The sequence below is a fragment of the Sphaerodactylus townsendi genome, linkage group LG03 (assembly GCF_021028975.2).
Source record: "Sphaerodactylus townsendi isolate TG3544 linkage group LG03, MPM_Stown_v2.3, whole genome shotgun sequence".
NCBI lineage: Eukaryota > Metazoa > Chordata > Lepidosauria > Squamata > Sphaerodactylidae > Sphaerodactylus > Sphaerodactylus townsendi.
Genome location: NC_059427.1, coordinates 147937470 through 147953570, shown reverse-complemented (window position 1 = coordinate 147953570; position 16101 = coordinate 147937470). Strand labels below are relative to the sequence as shown.

At 49.5% G+C, this 16101-nt stretch overlaps 1 protein-coding gene across 4 annotated transcripts in view; it reads left to right on the top strand.

The window, feature by feature from the left end:
• The window catches only part of LOC125430216 (platelet endothelial cell adhesion molecule-like), an 85679-nt gene that overhangs the window by 49307 nt on the left and 20271 nt on the right, over positions 1-16101 (top strand). For 3 of the 4 annotated variants that reach the window (XM_048492055.1, XM_048492054.1, XM_048492053.1), the window contains one exon: positions 1798-1854. The exons of the other annotated variant lie outside the window; for it this stretch is intronic. In XM_048492055.1, the coding sequence (XP_048348012.1) occupies positions 1798-1854 (57 nt within the window). The remainder of the gene's footprint in view (positions 1-1797; positions 1855-16101) is intronic. 4 annotated transcript variants of the gene reach the window in all.

Here is a 16101-nt window from a genome sequence, read left to right as displayed (position 1 = left end):
TCACATGATAGCAAAAACAAACAAACAGCAACTTGGCAAATAAAAAAGATTGTATCAGATGCTGAAGCTCATGGGTGGCCAGGCAGGAGCAAGTAGCCCAAGGCTCATTCCGCACACGCAAAATAATGCACTTTCAAGCTGCTTTCACAACTGTTTTTGCCATTCCGCACAGCTTCAAAGAGCCCTGAAAGCAGCTTGAAAGTGCATTATTCTGCGTGTGCGGAATGGGCCCAAGTCAAGTTGGTTGTTAGGGTAGGGGTCAGAAATCACTAATAGGACTGCAGGGCCTAGCAAAAGTAAAGTCAGGATCAAGCCTGAAGTCAGGATTCATGGGATGATGTATGCCCTTTTCAGCAAAAAGGACCAAGTAGAATTGTAACTACATCCACCACGTGTTGGACCATCTTTGTTTTAGAATGTTCCACTTGGTTCCTAGTGCCTGCCTAACAGAATTAGGAGCAATAATCCTCATGTTCAGTGGCCAAAACCAAATGGACACAACACTTGCGAATAGATGCTCTCGAAGAAAATATCATGTATATAGTGCCATCCAAAGCAAAATGATTCCTTTCTCAGCTATTTTGCCCCGCCCCCCCCCCCCCCAGTTCACTTCTAGCCATGTCTGAAGCAGCTCTGTGACTGTTCTCAGCTTTCTCCTAGGGATATTTTTCTTCGCTTATAGCCTTTCTTGCCTATTCTTGGCTTAGACCAGCGGTTCTCAACCTGTGGGTCGCAACCCCTTTGGGGGTCGAACGACCCTTTCACAGGGGTCGCCTAAGACCATTGGAAAATGGTCTTTTTATATTTTATATATACCAATTTTATGGTTAGGGGTCACCACAACATGAGGAACTGTATTAAAGGGTTGGAAGGTTGAGAACCACTGGTTTAGACTTTCATTTCGGCCTTCAAATAGGCAGACATTGTGCTAGTTTTCTTGAGTGATTTTTTTTTTAGCTTCTAGGCAAATCTCTATGTTAAAAAAGCATTTGCTTAATAGGGGAAACGTTACTGAGGTATGTTTCCATCACAGTTTTTCTATCTGGATGCTAACGTTGATAGGGAGAGAAGCAACACATCAGTCTGCATCAGAGCACATCACTCAGAGCAGGTTTAAATGACAGACACAGCTCTTTACATACCTGTTTCCTCTGAATACAGTCCTGTCCAGCATATTGAGATAAGGAGACTTTCAGCACATCCACTATTTTTGCAATCTACCTTTAACCCAGCTCTATCAATGGCCCTTTCCCCACTTACCTTAAGCCCCGCGCTACTCTCCCCATAAGTAGCGAGGTCCCTACTCTGCCTCCCCACGTCCAGGGGCGGCAACTTAGCGCAGCCGCCTTGACGGTGCAGCTCTTGCGCCAGCTCAAGCGTCGGCATCCCTAGTGCTTACAGCAAAAAGCGAAGTCGTGGGGGCCCAGAGCGCAGCACGCTAGGGATGCTCAGAACAGCGCGCAGCGACGGCGGCAGCAGGAGAAGTGGGGAAAGGCCCAATGTTGTATGTTATGTAACACCTCAATGTAGTTCTCCAATGTAGTTCTCCAATCTTTCAATGCTGCTTTCAATACTGCTACAGACAGTATTAAGTGTGTTCCCTAATTTATTGGCTCTGTGTATTGTACTATTCTTACTGTCTTGCTTTTAGCTGTAATTTGCCTTGAGGCTCAGGGAGAAAGCTGGATTTAAAATGAAGTAAATAAAATAAATACAGCACAGGACAGCATAGTCTGAGTTAGGGAGGTTTTCAGCAAATGCACAGAGTAATTGTTTCCATACTGATACATTTTCCAGGTCCTGTAACAAGGAGGAATGACACCGTTTATACTGAAATCAGAAAATCCATGAATGGTAAGTGAACTCATGAAAAAAGCCAATTCGTGTAGCAAGGGTTGCCAACTCGGGGGGAGGGGGGAATTCCAAGAGGGAGAAGTTTAGAGAGGAGGGACCTCAGGGGGGAGGGTATAATGCAATTCAGTCCACCCTCCAAAACAGCCATTTCCTCCGAGGGAACTGTAGTCTGGAGATCAGCTGTAATTTTGGGAGATCGCCATGTTATCCAAAGTGGTGGGAGTCTCTCCCTTTTAGTGGGGAATTAGTGAGAGCAGACTCTTGGCTTAGCAAAAGGTGGGGCAAACGCAAAATCTTGACTGTTTATTTTTACTGTAATCCACTTTTGCAAGAAATTCACAGGAGAGCGAATAAAGTTTCACAATTTTTATTACGGGATAATGGGGGTACACAAGAACACAATAAAATCAATGCAGCAGAACACACAGAGTCCTAGAATATGAGCAATCATAAAGGGATAGATCTGGAATAGATGAAGGAATTGGAGAGTCAGTATAGTCACATGATCTTGGAGCGGAAATCGTCCGATGAACAGAACTGAGTGACCCGCTCTGAACTCTGGAAGAACAACATGTTGTGGAGCAATATTAAAGATGAAGAGGAGTCCAGGGTGTATGGTCCAGAACTGGGGATGGGAATGCTTTCCAAGGCAAAAGCTTTGTGTTCACTTAATCCTGTTAGGAAGGGTGTGAGAGAGACATTATGCAGGGCTGATTTGGAGGAAGACAAGTCCAGAGATAGTTCTTTCTCCTTGTGGGTACACTGAGCGAATGCAAAGAATGGGCTCCCCATTTTGGCACAGCATTGCTAGGCACCCCAAGAGTTGGCTGAGATGAGGAGAAATACCACTGTCCTCCAAACAAGGTTCCCTTAGTCTACCATAGGCCTTACCTGGAGACTGGCAATCCTACGTATAGATGGAGTTATGCATGTTCTTATTTTTGAGAAGGAAAAGTAGACATTAACAAAGGGAAAGTCACTGAAGAGTGATTAGAGTATTGGAATATCTAGAGATCAAGGTTTAAACCCTCACTCTGCCATGATAGCTTGCTGGGTACCTTGGACCACTCTCAGCCTAAACTACTTCACAGGTTGTCATAAGGATACAGTGTAAGAGAGGAGAATCATGTACACTCCTTTAGGTCTCAACTGAGAGACAGGGCATAAATGAAGTAAATAATAGCAGCAACAACTATCCGTTAACGTATCTCAGTAAAATAAATATTTATTCCATTAAACCTATCAATGCAGTTTCAGAGATGTTATCCTATCCTTACAAGTGCATTACTGTTTCACCAGTTTTTTTTATAAACCACTTTCATGATCAACAGAGCTACTCTAAGTGGAGTTCTACCCATCTCTGTCAATTGAAATGGTCTTAAGAAGGCTGCATTTCAGTTTAGGATGGAACTGTAAATTGACCTATGGCCTGAACTGAACAATCAATTCCAGGTTTACAGCCATGTGCAAAGGTGGTGACCAAGATCATGCCCAATCTCTCTGTCTAATGTACTCATCTTCTTTTTCTCTGGCATCATTGGAATATAGGAACATATTCATATCACTGGAATGTAGGAATATGTTATTATTAATGGGTGCATGAGGGTGATATAACCTGATCTTGGCAGATCTCAGAACTGTCAGGGTCGCAACCCTCTATTATGCTTCTGTTGCATATTAAGTTTCTGTTTCCCAGTTCTCCCCATTCCCACCACTGGGAAGGACCGTCCACTCCTGCCTGTATATATACTGGAGCTGAGGGCAAGAACCCTCAGTTCCAGCACCCTGTACCCAGGGCGATACATTTCAATAAAGTTCGTTCCTTTGTTTCAAAGTCGACTTCGTTTGAGTGTGTTCAGCCTTACATTGTGCTGGAACTCACTTTTCACACTCTACGGCATCCAGATCTTCTCGGAATGGCTGGACCAGGAGAGTGTTCCATTCCAATAGAATTCTCACTGATCCACGAAGGGACAAGGCTCCCTCGTCACGAATCATGGACGAGAGTAGGCACCCTCCACGGAGTGGGAACGGTGGAACGAATCCGCCTGACGTCGTTCCTTGCGAGATCCGAGGAACCGGTGCGATGGGCGGACCACGAAATGGACAAGCAGCAGCAGGCCTACGCAGCACTGCAACAACGGACCTCGGAATTGAGTCGAGAGCGAGACCAACTTCGAACCAACCTATCGACCCTACAGCGTCAAGTGGCGTCATTAATGGCCGACCGTGACCGAGAGAGACCCTCTCAGGCCGAGAGCCCGATGGCGGACTATGCCACCGACGACCTGACCATGGCCTCCAGCCCCCCTGCTCGGCCAATGACTAACTCAACGGCCCACTACCCAGCCGACTCAAGCACCAACCGACGACCCCACAGAAGCTTCCGGGTGACCTTCAGCGGAGATCCGGACGACCTAGCCTTCTTTCTAATACAGGCAGGCTCGTACATGGAGGTTCATGGGGCTGGCTTCCGCACAGACCGCGAGTGACTTTTTGAACTCGGGACCCAGTTGAGGGGGGAAGCGGCGAACTGGTTGGTTGGCCTCGTGGAGGCGGACGCTGCAGAACTCTATAACTTAGAGCAATTCCTACTGGCCCTGAGCCTATGCTTTGAGGACCCACTAACCGAAGAAAAGGCCCGAGCCTCGCTCCAACGACTGCGACAAGGAACCCGCTCCGTCAGCAACTTCGCCGCGGAGTTCCGTAGACACGCCAGCCGCCTGCGGGGCTGGCCGGAGATGGTCCTAGTGCAACTTTTCAAAGACGCACTCCACCCGAAGGTTCTCCAATGGAGCCTGATAAACGGAGATCCGGAGACATTGCTAGAATGGATCTGGAGAGCGGGAGAAGCCAAACTTAGGATCCGGCAGGTGGAACAGTCGAAGCACCGATGGAACCATGCCCAGCATCCGCCAAGCCGCCCGGCTACCCAACCCATCGACAAGAGAGTTCCCCGGACGACAACCTCAGAGACCAGCCATGCTCATCGCCGCCGCATGGGCCTCTGCCTGCTTTGTGGAGGGGGGCCACTTCGCCACATCGTGCCTGGAGCGTCACTTTCAAACTGCTCCTGGGGGTGCCGACAACCGGAACCGCACTCGGAACCCACTGCCAGCACTGAAAACAGTGACGCACCTGCGAACCATCACTGCCCCGGTCGCCTCCACCCAGGCCACCTCCAAGGCGTACTCAAGTGACTCGGAGGCCTCGGTATCCCAGGACTACGAACAGGCAAGAAACGAAAACGACCTGGCGTGAGGAGCGCCGATGCCCAGGTCACACCGGGCGCAACAACCCGGGTGAGTGCCCTCACCACTAAGCCTGTAGTGGTATGTGTCACCCTATCGGTCCCAGGGTCCCCCTCCACCACATGATCCGACGCCCTTATAGACTCTGGATGTTCCCATTGCCTGGGCCACCCCGACCTGGTGGAGGCGCTAGGCCTAAAATTGGTCAAGCTAAAGAATCCCATTCGCTTTGAGCAGATGGAGGGGTCCCTACTGGGAGGGATGTTGGCCACACACAAGTCAGAGCCAGTGACCGTTTCATTTGCGGGACTCACCGAACGCCGCCAGTTCGTGGTAGCCAAACTGGGCAGCTTTCACCTTGTCCTGGGCATGCCTTGGCTGGCCCACCATGACCCGGTCATCAAGTGGTCGGAGCATCAGGTGCTTCTCCTCAGCAGAGCGACCCAGAAAGTACAGCCAATCAACCCACCGGTGTCGGGCTCTGCATCGGCGGTGCACGACTCTCCTCCTCCCATCCCACCCCCCTACCGGGACCTGGCCAGGGCATTCGACGAGGGGGAGTGCAACAAACTCCTGCCCCACCAGAGTACCGATTGCTCCATAGAACTGATCCCGGGGGCGCAGGGGAGGATTTATCAGATGAGCCCCCGTGAGATCAACGCCTTGCGAGAGTTCCTGGATAAGAACCTGGCTAGGGGTTTCATCCAGCTGACCACCTTGCACATGGGAGCCCCGGTCCTATTCCGGAAAAAGAAGGATGGGACCTTGCGCTTGTGCACAGACTACCGGGGCCTTAACGCAGTCTCGAGGACTAATAAATACCCCCTCCCGCTAGTCAAAGATCTCCTCAGCCATCTATCGAAGGGGTGTATCTTCACGAAACTGGACTTGCGGGAGGCGTACTTCTGCGTCCGCATCGTGGAGGGACACGAACACGTTACCGCTTTCAATACCCCCTGGGACAATTTGAATATCTTGTAATGCCCAGCGCCGGGTTGAAGCGGGCCCCGAGGGGTGTTTATGAATGTCTTAATTAATGAGGCCCTCCATGACCCCTCTTGTTGTTCAAGGGGAATTGCGTCGGTATACATGGATAGCGTCCTCCATTTTACTCCTGACAGCATGAAACGTCCTCTCACACACTGTGTTGGTGCGCACGGTGCTCCGCCGCCTTATCGACCACAAACTCTATGCAAAGTTCTCATAGTGGAAGTTCCGCAAGGAACAGGTGGACTTCCTGGGTTATCGCATCTCGGGGACGGGGGTGGAAATGGACCCCGGCAAAGTGCAAGCGGTCGTTGACTGGCCGGCCCCTCGCACCCACAGACACCTGCAGTCCTTCCTTTGGTTCGCCAACTTCTACTGGGATTTTATCCCAGACTTTGCTGCCATCACGCTTCCCCTCACCGACCTCCTCCGCACAAAGGGTGCTGGGCCAGGTGGGGGGAGGTCGGGGGCTCCCATTACATGGTCCCCCGCCTGCCAAACAGCGTTCCAAACCCTGAAAACTGCCTTCACGTCGGAACCGGTCCTGACCCATGCAGACCCGACTAAACAATTCATCGAGCATGTCGATGCCTCGGACATGGCCATGGGGGCTGCCTTGCTTCAGAAGGGGGGGGATGGGAAACTCCATGCCTGCGCTTTCCTGTCGCGCAAGTTCTCCGGGTCCGAATTAAATTGGACAGCTGGGGACAAGGAGATGAGCGCGATTCGCCACTCCTTGGCGACCTGGCGGCACTGGCTGGAGGGGGCCCTCCTCCCATTCGAGGTATGGACAGATCACAAGAACCTGGCTTTCCTGAAATCCCCCAGTCGACTCTCCGCCAAGCAATTGCAGTGGGCTGATTTCTTTGCCAGATTTAATTTCACCCTGAACTTTTTCCCAGGAAAGAGCAACCCGCTGGCTGATGTTCTCTCCCGCCTCCCGGACTCCTCCCCTGCAGAGGAGCAACCCTGGTGTTCTCCCCCTCTCAACTTGGCCTACAGGTGGTCACCAGATCTTGCACCAAGCCGTGCGGCTCTAGTCCGGGCGTTGCGCCAACCCTCCCTCTGGCCCTTGAGGCGGATCTCCGCACGCTCTCGCCGTCCATCCCCGATGCGGATCAGGAGGCTGGCGCACTCACCAAAAGGGGGGGCCTTTGGTGGAGGGGGCAAGGTTTACGTCCTGGCGACCCTGCGTGGGAGGATCCTCACCGGTTGCCATGATGCCAAGTCGGCGGGGCACGGGGGCTTTGACAAGACTCTCCACCTAATGAGACGGCAATTCTGGTGGCCTTCCCTCCGCATGGGGCCCGTAGCCGATTCACGTTAGTGGAGTTTTGCCAACCTGCTCTTGTGACGCGGGGAAGGAAATGTGACGGGGAGGCAACCGGGTCTGTTACAACCCCTTCCCAGCCCTGACGCTCCGTGACGGCACGTCTCCATGGACTTTGTCACAGACCTGCCGGCCAGGGGGGGGGGAACGGCTGTTTGGGTAGTAGTGGACCTCTTCTCCAAACAGGCCCATTTTATCCCCTGCAAAGGGCCCCTGTCGGTTCCAAAACTGGCACGCATGTTCCTCACCCACATCTACCACCTACACGGGGGCCCCCGCAAGATCATATCTGACCATGGGCCGCAGTTTGTCTCCCGCTTCTGGCAGGAGTTCATGAAGCTGCTGGGAGTAGAACTGGGGCTCTCGTCTGCATACCACACGGCAACCAACGGCCAGACCGAATGTGTTAACAGCATCCTGGAGCAGTATCTCCACTGTTACGTGAACCGGCACAACGATAACTGGATGCCCCTCCTCCCCTTCGTGGAATATGCCTATAGCAACGCAGTTCACTCCAGCACGGGACAAAGCACCTTTCCCCCTGGAGGGGGAGCCCTCGGACGGGCCGGCAGACCTACAGGAATGGATTGTCTCCCTACGCAACACTTGGACCGCGGCATTGGAGTCATTAACCAAGGAAAAGGCGGATTACAAACGCTTTGCGGACCGTAAATGCCACCCCATGGACTATAAGGTGGGCGACCGCGCGTATCTATCCACGAGGAGCCTGAAAGGCCTCCCGGGCACCCGAAAACTGGGAGCCCGGTTCATCAGTCCTTATCGCGTTTCTCGAGTTATCAATCTGGTCGCGGTTGAACTCGAGCTCCCAAAGACACTCTCCCGTGTGCACCCGGTGTTTCACATCAGCCTCCTGAAGAAGGCTGCCCCCTGTGACAATTGGCACCCGGACGTGCCGCCCCCGGAATTATACATAGTCAATGGTGAGGTGCACCAGGAGGTGGCGGCCATTGTGGACTCTCGACTGCACAGGGGGACGCTGCAATATCTGGTCGAGTGGAAGGACCTCCCCCCTGGCTACAACGAGTGGGTGGCCGCTCAACACGTCGCAGCTCCGCGCCTCCTCTGAGCCTTCCATCGAGCTTACCCTGACAAGCCGGATGGGAGTGGGCCTTAAGAGGAATGGGATGTCAGGGTCGCAACCCTCTATTAAGCTTCTGTTGCATATTAAGTTTCTGTTTGGCAGTTCTCCCCGTTCCCGCCACTGGGAAGGACCGCCCATTCCTGCCTGTATATATACTGGAACTGAGGGCAAGAACCCTCAGTTCCAGCACCCTGTACCTAGGGCGATACATTTCAATAAAGTTCGTTCCTTTGTTTCAAAGTCAACTTCGTTTGAGTGTGTTCAGCCTTACAAGAACCTAAACAGGGTCATTACTTGTCAAGCAGACCACCAAGGAAGAATCTGCAGAGGAAGGCAATGGCAAACCACCTCTACTTCTCACTTGCCTTGGAAGTCCCTTGCTTGGGTCGCCATAAATCAGCCATGACTTGATGGCACTTTACACACACACACACCATGGGCACGTGCACAGAAAATCAAACACATATATGCCTAGCTGGTCAGTTCCTAATCTGGGATCGAATCCCTTGGATTTTATACATACATTCTTTATTTCATTTATAGCATGCCTCCAATAGCAAACAGCAACAACCTCCAATAAACAATATAGTAGGATTAGGATTACAGAATCGGAAAACAGCACAAATATAAAATAAAAAATAGACAAGAAATCTTCCTGAGACATTACAATTCCATAATGCAGAAAGTAGGTTACACCGGTAGAAGACAATGCAGTAAAAGGATGATGATACCGTATATACTTTCGTGTATAAGTCATTAGGCTAAGCATATAAAAGTTGAGGGCAGCCTAATTTACATACCACAAAAAAAACTGGGAAAACTTATTGACTTCGTATGAAGTCGAGGGGTGGGAAATGCAGTAGCTGCTGGTAAATATCAAAAACAAAAATAGATGCCAATAACATTACATCAGTTGAGGCATCAGTAGGTTAAATGTTTTTGAAGATATTTATTTCAAATAAAACAGTAAAGCGCTGGCTCTGTAAGGTGGAAAGAGGGCCGAAAGCAAAGAACGAATATGGTATCAACAATAACTTTAAAAGTACAAAAACCTTAGCTCGACCAGCAACCAAGCTAAAACACAAGAGTTAAAATCCTCCAAAACTGGATTCCCTGCATCATCATCTGTATGTCCAAATGTAACCCAACTTAGATCTTAAAGAGGAGGGTTATTATCAGAAATGGAAAATCTACTATTAGCTTCCATTGCTTGAAGCAATGGGGGGGATGGGAGGCATCCCCTTTGAGGGTCAATAACTTTGGATCTCCCTGACAGCCAAAGCGCGTCACCAAACCTGGCTGGTATCATAAAGAGACTACTCCTGATGAGACCAGCCAGGTTTGTAGTTAATTCAGAGAAGGAATCCAAAGTTATGAACCCCTCAAAGAGGGATAGCCCCACCATCTACTAATAACTCCCATTAGAAAACAATGGGGAATGGGGGCACCTCCTTTGGGGGTCCATAACTTTGGACCCCCTGAACCTAACTTTACCAAACTTGGCTGGTATCATCAGGAGTGTCTTCTGAGGGTACCCTGACATTTTTGTGCTGCTAGCATAAAAACTGCGCCCCCTGCTGGCCGGCAAAGTAAAAACACACAAAAAATTTTAATGACCCGCATATAAGTCGAGGGGAGCTTTTTCAGCATTAAAAATGTGCTGAAAAATTCGACTTATACATGAATATATACGGTACACACCATAAACATTTCAACAGGCTATAGTCCTATGCTTTTATTTTTTAAAAAAATACCTCCTGTGCTGTTCCCTTGTGCTACAGTTTGGATCCCTTTCTCAAAATGCCTCCTGAACATTTCTGTTTTGTACATTCTGTGAAATGATATTGCTGCAGGGTCCATGACGGACGGGGCTCCGGGGGGCTCTAGGCGTGCACTGGAAGTGGAAGCACACTAGGGCAAGATTTCTTGTCCCGACATGCTTGCTCCCTGCCATGCACCAGGAGCTGAAGCAGATTGGAGCAAGATTTCCTGTCCCAACGGACTTCCTCTCGCCCTGCCGGCGCATCTCGCTTTCCCTGCCAAAAGCAAGCATGCTTCTAGCGCAACTTTTCACACTAGAGCCGGCAAGAGTTGGCTGTGAATAATTGGTGGGGTGTTTTTGAGCTCTTTGGACAGGCCATTCTACAAGGGGGGAGTCTCCACAGAAAATGTTCCTGACTGGGCAGTTGCCACTCTGACATCCTCATATGGATTCTGGTGATATTGGGGTTAGGCTGTCATGCCCTTATATAAAGCAGTGGTGCGACCGCACTTGGAGTACTGTGTCCAGTTCTGGTCGCCGCATCTCAAAAAGGATATTGAGGAGATAGAAAAAGTGCAGAGAAGGGCAACAAGGATGATTGAGGGACTGGAGCACCTTCCCTATGAGGAGAGGCTGCAGCGTTTGGGACTCTTTAGCTTGGAGAGGAGGCGGCTGGGGGATATGACTGAAGTCTACAAAATTATGCATGGGGTAGAAAATGTTGACAGAGAGAAATTTTTCTCTCTTTCTCACAATACTAGAACCAGGGGGCATCCATTGAAAATGCTGGGGGGAAGAATTAGGACTAATAAAAGGAAACACTTCTTCACGCAACGTGTGATTGGTGTTTGGAATATGCTGCCACAGGAGGTGGTGATGGCCGCTAACCTGGATAGCTTCAAAAGGGGTTTGGACAGATTTATGGAGGAGAAGTCGATTTATGGCTACCAATCTTGATCCTCTTTGATCTGAGATTGCAAATGCCTTAACAGACCAGGTGCTCGGGAGCAACAGCCGCAGAAGGCCATTGCTTTCACCTCCTGCATGTGAGCTCCCCAAGGCACCTGGTGGGCCACTGCGAGTAGCAGAGAGCTGGACTAGATGGACTCTGGTCTGATCCAGCTGGCTTGTTCTTATGTTCTTATGTTCTTAGGCTATCTCCACTGGGTAGATAGGAAGGGAAGGTGTGTGGCCCTACATGTATTGCTCATTCATACGTTAAGTTGAATCCAAACTAAATTGGCCATTTCCCCCAATTTCCCCTTCCTGCTCCAGACTCCCTTACCCCACAGGAGCAGTGCTTCATGGAGATCTGTGGGCTACAGTGGGAGGAGAGAGGCAGGAAAGTTGAATTTTTCCATTTGAGAATTTATGCTGGATCCATCCCACTATTTCCAAGTATTTCCGATTTTGAAATCACTAAAGCCTCTTCTGCACATGCAGAATAACAGGAGCAGTAGTGGCGTAGTGGTTAAGAGCAGGTGCATTCTAATCCGGAGGAACCAGGTTTGATTCCCCGCTCTGCCGCTTGAGCTGTGGAGGCTTTTCTGGGGAATTCGGATTAGCCTGTGCACTCCCACACACGCCAGTTGGGTGACCTTGGGCTAGTCACAGTTCTTCAGAGCTCTCTCAGCCCCACCCACCACACAGGGTGTTTGTTGTGGGTGGGGGGGGGAAGGGAAAGTAGATTGTAAGCCCCTTTGAGTCTCCTACAGGAGAGAAAGGGGGGATATAAGTCCAAACTCTTCTCTTCTCCTCTTCTCACTTTCAATCCACTTTCACAATTGTTTGCAAGTGGATTTTGCTATTCAGCACAGTAAAATCCAGCTGCAAAGTGCATTGAAAGTGGATTGAAAGCAGTGGTGGGATTCCTCAGGTTCGCACCACTTTGGCAGAACAGGTTGTTAAAATGGTGCTTCTAAACAACCAATTCCTTGGATTTTATGCATACATTCTTTATTTCATCTATAGCATGCCTCCAATAGCAAACAGAAACAACCTCCAATAAACAATAAAGTAAAATCCAGCTGCAAAGTGCATTGAAAGCAGTGGTGGGATTCATCAGGTTCGCACCACTTCGACAGAACAGGTTGTTAAAATGGTGCCTGTAAACAACCAGTTGTTACATTATTTGAATCCCACCACCGGTTGTTAAATTATTTGAATCTCAACCCTGACTGAAAGTGCATTATTTTGCATGTGCGGAAGGGGCCTAAGCCATTTAAGAAATGCATGACAAGTAGGGATAGCTAGTAAAGCTTGCCAATTGTCTTTAACGCATTTATTTTCCATTCTTAAAAGATGAGCAAGTGATCACTGTAATGTATGTCAATTAGCCACAGTATGTCATTTTCTGTTCCTCATCCAACAAAACAAATTCTTGACTATACCCTCCTTGTTGTTTCTCTTCTTGAAAAGCCACCATGGTTTGTTTCTCTCCTTTTTGTGTCTCTTCTTGAGAGCCATGTGGCGTAGTGGTTAAGAGCAGGTGGACTTTGATCTGGAGAATTGGGTTTGTTTCCCCACTCCTCCACCGAGTGACAAACTCTTAGCTAGTGAACTGCATTTGCTTCCCCGTTCCTGCACATGAAGCCTGCAAGGTGACCTTGGACTAGTCACAGTTAATTCAGAATTCTTGCAGCCCCACCTATCTCACAAGGTGTCTGTTGTGGGGAGAGAACAGGAAAGGAGTGTGTAAGCTGCCTGGAGTCTCCTCAAAAAAGAGGAAAGGGGGGGGGGTATAAATCCAAACTCCTCTTCTTCAGCTTCTCCTTCTTCTTGCCTTTTTGTGTTTTTTCCTATAACAGCATTATACTTGGTGAATTCCGCAGGGCCTGTAAGACGGAGCTGTTCCACCGGGCTTTTGGAGGGGCTGGCCGCGGTTCTATTGCCCCCCACTGAAACCGGAACTAAGCTGCCTTTTCCATCCTGGTAGGGCCCTGATTCCATCCTGGGCCCTGCCTCTCCTCCCTCCTCTTTTGGCCTTTAGACTGGGCGCCTGTGTGTGTGTGTGTTTTACACAACCTTGTTGTTTAATCTGTATTTATTGTTTTAATTGCTGCTGAATTTTAATGAGTTAGATTTTATGTTATATTGATTTACTGTTCTGGAAACAGTTACGTTGTGAGCCGCCTCGAGCCCTTCGGGGATGAGGCGGCCTATAAATTTAATAAATAAATAAATAAAATAAAATACTAGAGAAATTCTTTTCATTAAAATGGGTGTGAGTCAGCCCCCCAAGAATTTGTCTAACAAAAGTTCGATAACTAAACATCCTCTATAATGCATAATGTACATATCTAATTCCCAACTGTGCTGCCATCTGTGGATTCTTAAATGTGCTGATTGGGGGGGGGGGGATTTAACCTGAACAGATGTTTCTTCAAACTTGAAGAACTGTGCAATTTCGCCAAAAGGTGTGAAAACTTGCAAAAAAAAAGAGTTTAAATCCCTCTGTGCATGGCCGAGAACATGGCTACCTTTCCCGGCTGCTTCCATCCCCCACTGGCCCAGCTGCAGCCACAGACCCCAAGAGCTGCTCAGGGCCAGTCTGCATGGGGGCAGAGCCTGGGGGCTTCTGTGTTGGGATTTGCAAGTGTCTGTCACAATTCAGATATTAAGGGGTTAACTATGTGCATGCTAATTAGTTACTGAGGTCAGAGTTTTATGACCAGCTCATTGATTAAGCCATTGGTCAGTTAATCCCTGGCATTGCTTATGTGAGACAAGTCACGCAGGTCAGAGGTTATAAAGTTAACTATGGCCCGCTTTCACGCGACGTAAGTGAGCAGCTGGAAAGCGGCTAGGCTCGGCGCGATTGGCGCCGCCCGACCTCGGCTTGGCCGCTGGGACCATCCTCTGCACGGGGACCGGGTCCTGGAAACAGCCGGGCAGCTGCTGGGGCCACGGGAGCTGCAATTCGGCACCTCGGATAGCCAGTTTGGCGCCGCCGCCGAGTTCCGGAGACACTTCTGGTTCTTGCATGCCTGCTCCAGCTGCAGGGTAAGACAGGCTGTCCCCGGGCCTCCGGCTGGACCGTTAAAGCGAGCCTGGAGACAGCTCCCTAGCCCTGCATGCACCAGCCAAGGTAAGCCGGTGCAGGGTGGGGGAGGCGTCCCCGAAACCTCAGCGGCTGCGCCGAATGACAAAGATGGCTAAAACCGAATGCCGGCGAGGTGGGCGTCGTGAAGGCGCTGCCCGTTCGGCTTTCGGCAAGCTGGCTTCAAAGCGGGCGTTTCCCCAACAAGAGCGCTTCAAAGCTCTGGGGAAACGCGGCTCTCAGCTGGGCGTTGGCAGGCAGCGATGGAGGGCGAGCGCGAAGGTGCAATTCTGTACAGCTGCATGCCTGTGCTGCGGAAAATGGCGGACCTGGAGGCCCGGCGTTTTTTGCCCGTCTCCGGGCCCCCATTAAATTGCCCGTCGCGGGCTTTGAAACTTGGCCTCATGTGTATGTGTCTTTGTCTCAGTTTTTTTCTTTGTTGAGATTCATCATAAGAGATTAATCTTCCTTACTACATAGGCACCATATGGGCTCACATTGTCCTGAGCAATGTAACCAAGTTAGTGCTAGAATAGAAAGTTATTCTTTGTTTTATTCCATGTAACCCTTTCCCTTATTAGTAAGTAAACTCTTTTTGAATAATCACAGCAACTGTCTCATGGTCTCTTATTCCGCACTGCTAATTATCAAGTTAATCAAATATATCCAACATACTGGCAGGCCTGTTCACAAAGGCAGGGCCCTGCTGCTACCAGGCCAGAAGGGGAGTGGGGGAGGGGAGAGTGATGAGATTCCACCCGCGAGTTTCACAGGCCCCCACCTGTAAATTCCTAAACTTCATCGGACAACTAGAAGCGTGAAATTATAGAATTGCCTCTTCTAGCAGTGGCTAGTGGTTAAGAGCAGGTGCATTCGAATTTGGAGGAACCGGGTTTGGTTCCCTGCTCTGCTGCTTGAGCTGTGGAGGCTTATCTGGGGAATCCAGATTAGCCTGTACACTCCCACACATGCCAGCTGGGTGACCTTGGGCTAGTCACAGCTTCTTGGAGCTCTCTCAGCCCCACCTACCTCACAGGGTGTTGTGAGGGGGGAAGGTCAAGGAGATTGTAAGCTCCTTTGAGTCTCCTACAGGAGAGAAAGGGGGGATATAAATCCAAACTCCTCCTCCTCCTCCTCCTCCTCCTCCTCCTCCTCTTCCTCTTCCTCTTCTTCTTCTTCTTCTTCTTCTTCTTCTTCTTCTTCTTCTTCTTCCTAGATACAAATGAGCTTATACTGGATGTCCAGATCTTAGAAAATAAGTTCTTAAGTCTGTTTTGTACCTAGTTGGTGATGTAGCAGTGGCTAGACTTTTCATGTGGGAAACACTCTGAAACTTCTGTTATCTGTCTTGTTTATCAGCTCCAATGTGCTTGAGAATGGCATGCATTATATAAATTCCTTCCAATGCTACACTTTGTGTTGTACAGGAAGTCCAGTGCAATGAAATACACTTACAAGTGCGCCGGGATTAGACTGACAATACGTCAGCACCCCTTAATCTTGCCTTCCACCTTCTCTCTCACATATAGCAGGCTGCAGTTCCAGTTATTTTTGGAAACAAAATAACTGGGTATTGTTCTAATTGCGTCTGCTTTTCCTGACAGCTACACAGGAAAAAGTGTTTCAAATAGATAAGCAGGACATCTCACAACAGCAGCTTTGGAGGCTTTATTGCATTGCCTCTTGAAACAGGAAAAAGGTTGGCTTTGGTGGATTCCACACCACACAAATTATAATGTCTTTAGGGCATTATAAAAAGTGTTTTGGGGAAGAACT